This window comes from Budorcas taxicolor, chromosome 5 (genome assembly GCF_023091745.1).
Source record: "Budorcas taxicolor isolate Tak-1 chromosome 5, Takin1.1, whole genome shotgun sequence".
Taxonomy (NCBI): Eukaryota; Metazoa; Chordata; class Mammalia; order Artiodactyla; family Bovidae; genus Budorcas; species Budorcas taxicolor.
The window spans coordinates 148,891,408-148,897,928 of record NC_068914.1 but is presented as its reverse complement, the minus strand read 5'-3'; the positions used below and the strand labels follow the sequence as shown (position 1 = coordinate 148,897,928).

Here is a 6,521-nt window from a genome sequence, read left to right as displayed (position 1 = left end):
GTCTCAGGTCACCTCACTCTGGGACTCATCTCACTCTGCCAGAGCAGTCACCATCATGGATGATGCTGACCACTGTGGCTATGATAAAGCAAGCTCTGGAGGCTTTAATTAAATATTTTGATTCAGAAATGGCACACATCACTTCTGCTGACAGCTCACTGGTTAGAACTACTGGCCTGGTCCAACCACAAGTGAGAGTGTACAAGTCCTCACCTTCCTGGAATGAAGAGTTGGAGACATTTGGAAAATATCACTGATGATGCCACAGTAGGGAGATGGGATGAAGAAGTAGGCTGCAAACTTGCAGAACTAACAAGTGCTCTTGGGATCCTCCCTGCACGATAAAATGCTCTTTATAGATTTATTTCTTGGCAGGGTTAGTCATCTCCTAGGGCTGTTGATTTGCACGACTCAGATGTCTAATGCCTTCCTTTTCCAATATTCCTTTTCCACTCAACTGAAAACTGTTAGATTTCTCTCCGGTGGATTCTGGAGCATCATTATCTCCATCCCCAGTCTGTAGCTGATATCATCACCATCATCGTCAAAAGCTTCAGCTAAGCAGCTAATTATAAATGATCCTTATCTATAAGGCGTGTTTGCGTTTGTCCTTCCTCTTGTCATTTTGGTCCCAGGGAAGGCCCACAGGGAGGGAAATGGTCATGGGACACGGTGTCAGACTTACTATTCCTGTCCTCAACAATCTGCGGTGAAAAGCTAGAGAGAGGTGATTCTTCTTACGGAGAGTGTGTGTGTACATACCTATAGACAGGTAGGAACTGAGGGAGCTGGCCCGTTACCACTCTTTCCTTCCACGGAGGTCTGTGGCTGAAAGGGCAGTGGAAAGGACCATTCACAGAGATTACTCAGAGAAGCAAGGCTAAGTCTCCCCAGAGGAAAACCATGAAGATCCCACTGCTGGGGTAATGACAAGCACACACGCTCGTACACACACTCGTGTGTGCACACACGTGCGTGTGCGCACACACACACACACACACACACACACACACACACACCCATCACCTGTCTAGCTCAAGGCTTTGGAACTTGTCTGCCCAGAATGATCTTCCCTGTGTGTAGCAAGTCTGGCTCATTCTCTTCTTTGAATTCTCAGTTAAATCAGTACCTCTTCAGAAGGAACCTTCCCAACCACCCGAGGCTTCAAAGCAGAATTCCCAGGTTTGTGCCTAACTCAGCATCCAGTTTATTTTCTTCAGAGCCTTCAGTACAATATGTAAATATCTTCTTTATTGTTTACTGTGAAAATTTTCCATCTAGAATGTCATATATTTATTGCAAGAAATAAAAGCAGATGGTCTGTCCAGGTTACTCCTAAAACCCCAGCACCTGGCACATGATGGGCACCCAATAACTTCTCAATGCAAGCATATTAAATAAATGAATGATAGCGACCATCAGTGAAAATGTCTGGCTTCAGACAGAATTAGGGAAGCCTATGCTGTCATGAAACTGGGGCTCCATGAATTCTGGAGAAATGTTCACTTCTGCAGTCTGAGGATGGGGTTATTCCTCTTGTCTTCCTTCACGTAGGAACTGGCACTTCTAAAGGTGTGATTTTACTCACTCTTTAATATCGGCTTGAGAGGAATGATCTAGAGAAAAGGGCTTTTCTGTGGCTAAGAAATGAGTCTTTCACACAAGAACTAAAAACAGAACTCTGATTCATGAACTTGCTAATGGGTTTTCCCTCGGGGGGAAACTTTCTGTGCACAGTGAAACCTCTCTTGGGGTAGAGCCTTATGCCGCATATCAAGTAACTATGGAGCTTCTCTCTGCCTGTAGCTTGAAAGCCTTAACCCAGGCAACACTCAAAGTTCTGTTCCCATCACCATTTTAGACAGAATTCAGGTTCCTCCCTGCATTTCTCCAAGGTTTGCTTGGAAGAGTGACTGGCCTAAGGGACAACCTTGTGCATAAAAATGGCAGTGACGAAAACAAACAAGCCAATGACTATTTCGTGGTAAAAACTGATCACCAAAAACAAAAGTACTCATGAGTAAGTCAGTTTACCACTCAGAAAAGAATTACAGGTGATTGGACAGGGGTAAAAACAAACAAACAAAAAAAACCCCAGGACTTTCTGTGGTATACTTGTAGCTTTCCTTTTTTTTTTCTTGGAAGAAAAAAAAATTTAATGGCGCAACCTACTAGTGCAAAGTTTAAATTGATTAATGACAATAGCTTGTGAGAAAGAAAGGTACTGACTGGATGATATACTTGCGCTCTTGCCATTCACTGAAACATGCAAGGTGGGAGAAGGGAGCAGAAACCACCAGGAATGCAACGGATACAACTACCTAGAAGGCGTGGTGAGCCACCAGACTAGAGAAGGAAGATGCAGTGGTGCGGCCATCTGTCTGCACTCGCTCATCACTTGACCTCTGCCCTACACATCCAGCACACGTGATTCCCAACTCACCTTCCTCCCCAGCACCCTGCTGGGAATGAACCGCTGTGGTTTTACAACACGGCGCTTTATGCAAAGAGCTCTCACACGAGTCTCGTGGTTTGAGAGTAGCTCTATGTATCCTTCCCATCATGATCGTCCATGAACTCCTACCAGTGCTCTAAGAGCACCAGGGGGTACTAAAAACACCTTCTTGTTCTGGTTGTCAGCCAACTTATTTTTGTCCATAGCCACCCCAAAAGGGGAAAACTGAGGCAGGGAGAAGCCAGCATCAGCCCTGCTGGGTAGGTAGGCAGCGTGAAACGATCAGACCCTAACCTGTCTGATCTAGTGATGGTCTCTGGCCGAAATGGGTGGAAAACCATTCTTACCTCCTCCCTCCTGGAGACTCCCTACAACCAAATGGGGTCCCTCCCCAAATACTTCCAGGTGGGTCTTCCTTGTAACATTGCACATCTGCGCACAGGAGCACAGGCCATCTTTCTCACAAGATTGTAGGGGAGTGATTGAGATGGTGAAGGTGAGGCACCCAGAGGTGATTGGCACATATTAGGTGCCCAGGAAGCACAGCTCTTAGTTTAATTAACACACCCTTCTCAGACACTCCAGATTCCTTCCCAGGGAGGCTGGGAGCTTATGAATTCCAGGATGTATAATACTTCCTTAGATTATGCTACCTGTGAGATGCCACCATCTTCTGGTTCTTTTTTCCCTAGGACTGCTGCCCAAGCGCCCTTGGAAAACCTCTCTTGGGAAAGGCAACAGGCGACCTCCCACCCTTCTCACTTTGCAATCCTAGAAGGGCAGCCTCACCCGCCTTCCTAGGTTTGCAAAAAGACCCATGGCATTCTCTGGGGAGTGACACTCAAGTACAGTTTAAATCGGGAGCTCTCAGGCCATCAAACCTGCTTCCTTTATTTTTTAAGTAGGGATTGAAGAAACTGGCAAATGGGTCTTTGTAAATTCAGAAAGAGAAAAGATGACTTGATTTTTTTTTTTTTTTGGTCATTCAGTTTTGGGGTGAGTGGAGGCACGAAGCTCTGTGCCGGATGGCAGGGCGGAGTGTTTTCTTATTGATGAAATGCACTGCGCAGGTCAACTCCGCAAACCGAAAAGGGAGAAGCGGATTGCGGGGGCGGGGGGGTGTGGCAGAGGGGTAAGTGCCTGTTCAGAGGGCGGTGGATGCGGACGCGCTTAAGGGAGAGGCGTGCCAGGAGAGCGCGGGAAAGACTGCCGGAGAGGCTAGGGTGCTTCTGCTCGCCGCGCCCGGGCTCGCGCAGCCCCTGGCCGGGCGAGGGGTGTCATGCGGGAGTGGGGTGGGAGGGGGCAGCAGGCGGGGCCTGCCACGTCACTTGGAGAGAGTGTGTTGGGAAGGAAGGGCAGAGCGGAGAGCCGAGCCGCTGCAGTTGCGGCGGCTGCAGCAAAGGCTTGAGCGCTGGGGAGGTGGGTCCGCGCGCCCCGGCCCCCGGGGCGGCCCCAGGGCCCCTCTCGCAGGCCGGCGGCGCGGCTCGGAGGGAGGCGGTGGCGGCCGTGGCGGCGGGAACGGCGACCTTGGTCAGCGGAACGCGCGGTGGCCGTTGGGCGGAGGCCGAGCCCCGCCGGGCTTCTTGGCCGAGTAGGTGGGAGGCGCATCTGGGGCACGGGTCCCGGCGGCGGCAGGGGGTCTGGAGCCGTGGGAGCTGGGACGTGCTGACACCCAGGGCGGACCCCCGCGTCGCGGAGCCCAGTCTGGGGCGGGGCGAGAGGGGCCAAGCCACGCGTCTTTTTCGGGCGTCCAGCTGCACACGCGCCAGGCTGCGGTTCCAGGTACTCCAGGCTCCATCTGGCCTCCGGCGCGGATACCTGGAGGCGCGGGGCCGAACCCTCCGCGCCCTGGTCGCCTCCCCAGACCTAGCCCGGCAGAGACCAGGGCTGCGGAACTCAGGGACCCGCCGCCGGCTCGAACTGCAAGCCCCACCCTGCAAAGAGGGCGCCGCCGAGAGCCGGGAGGCGCCGCGGCGCCCGGGTGGTGGTCGTGTCGTGGGCGCCGTCCTAGCGGCGGGGAGCGCAGCGCGGAGGGGACATGCGATCGGAGAAATCCCTGGCGCTGGCGGCGCCGGGGGAGGTCCGCGGGCCGGAGGGCGAGCAACAGGATGCGGGAGACTTCCCGGAGGCCGGCGGCGGCGGCGGCGGCGGCTGCTGTAGTAGCGAGCGGCTGGTCATCAACATCTCGGGGCTGCGCTTCGAGACGCAGCTGCGCACCCTGTCGCTGTTCCCGGACACGCTCCTGGGGGACCCCGGCCGCCGCGTCCGCTTCTTCGACCCGCTGAGGAACGAGTACTTCTTCGACCGCAACCGGCCCAGCTTCGACGCCATCCTCTACTACTACCAGTCGGGGGGCCGCCTGCGCCGGCCGGTCAACGTGCCGCTGGACATCTTCCTGGAGGAGATCCGCTTCTACCAGCTGGGGGACGAGGCCCTGGCGGCCTTCCGCGAGGACGAGGGCTGCCTGCCCGAGGGTGGCGTGGACGAGAAGCCGCTGCCCTCCCAGCCCTTCCAGCGCCAGGTGTGGCTGCTCTTCGAGTACCCGGAGAGCTCGGGGCCCGCCCGGGGCATCGCCATCGTCTCCGTCCTGGTCATCCTCATCTCCATCGTCATCTTCTGCCTGGAGACGCTGCCCCAGTTCCGTGCAGACGGTCGAGGTGGAAGCAACGGTGGCGGCGTCTCCCCAGTGTCCAGGGGCGGTCAGGAGGAAGAGGAGGATGAAGGTGACTCTTATACCTTCCATCCTGGCATCGCCCCCGGGGGAAGGGTGGCAGGGGGCTCATCCTCACTAAGTACTCTTGGGGGCTCCTTCTTTACGGACCCCTTCTTTCTGGTGGAGACGCTGTGCATCGTCTGGTTCACCTTCGAGCTGCTGGTGCGCTTCTCCGCCTGCCCCAGCAAGCCAGCCTTCTTCCGGAACATCATGAACATCATCGACCTGGTGGCCATCTTCCCCTACTTCATCACCCTGGGCACCGAGCTGGTGCAGCAGCAGGAGCAGCAATCGGCCAGTGGCGGGGGCGGCCAGAACGGGCAGCAGGCCATGTCCCTGGCCATCCTCAGAGTGATCCGCCTGGTCCGCGTGTTCCGCATCTTCAAGCTGTCCCGCCACTCCAAGGGGCTGCAGATCCTGGGCAAGACGCTGCAGGCCTCCATGCGGGAGCTGGGCCTGCTCATCTTCTTCCTCTTCATCGGGGTCATCCTCTTCTCCAGCGCCGTCTACTTCGCAGAGGCCGACGACGACGACTCGCTCTTCCCCAGTATCCCGGATGCCTTCTGGTGGGCGGTGGTCACCATGACCACCGTAGGTTATGGGGACATGTACCCCATGACGGTGGGGGGCAAGATCGTGGGCTCCCTGTGTGCCATCGCCGGGGTCCTCACCATCGCCCTGCCAGTGCCGGTCATCGTCTCCAACTTCAACTACTTCTACCACCGGGAGACAGAGCAGGAGGAGCAAGGCCAGTATACCCACGTCACTTGTGGGCAGCCTGCCCCAGACCTGAAGGCAGCTGATAGTGGACTTGGCAAGCCTGAATTCTCGGAGGCCACCCGGGAGCGGAGACCCAGCTACCTTCCCACACCACATCGAGGGTATGCAGAGAAAAGGATGCTCACTGAGGTTTGATGGATGCGGGCAGTGCCTGCATGGAAGGAAGACACCAAACACACCCTTCCTTAGGGACCTTTCTCATCCTCCACTACTCTCACCCCAGCTCCAGGTGACCTCCTGACTCCCTCACCCCACAGTGGTTGGCGCCAGGCCCATACACCTGGACTGTCAGCCTTGTTACTTGACCCCTACAGCACCCCAGGTTTCTCCATCTAAGTGACATTTTTGAAATTCTAATGGTGCCACCCATTCGTGCCCATCTTATGTCACGTGGATGAGATTTCCATCTGACCTTCCCTTGAGACTCTTGATTTTTCACGTTTGGGACTGGTGATGCCTCCAGGAAGAGTAACGTCGACAGGCTGGAAACCAGGCATACCTGGGTCTTCTTTGTCCTTAGCATCCTTGGCTTTGGGGCATGCACCCTCCCATCGTAGCTTCTGGCCACGTGCT

The 6,521-nt window shown here is 55.2% G+C and overlaps 1 protein-coding gene across 1 annotated transcript; it reads left to right on the top strand.

Moving 5' to 3' along the window:
• The first annotated feature begins 4,493 nt into the window (after positions 1–4,493).
• On the top strand, positions 4,494–6,083 carry KCNA6 (potassium voltage-gated channel subfamily A member 6). Its single transcript, XM_052640696.1, has one exon. The coding sequence runs from the start codon at positions 4,494–4,496 to the stop codon at positions 6,081–6,083; it is 1,590 nt and encodes a 529-aa protein (XP_052496656.1).
• Positions 6,084–6,521: the final 438 nt, after the last annotated feature.

Bases quoted from the DNA above. Each gene is read 5' to 3' on its own strand.
- KCNA6 (XM_052640696.1), top strand. From the start codon at position 4,494: ATGCGATCGGAGAAATCCCTGGCGCTGGCGGCGCCGGGGGAGGTCCGC.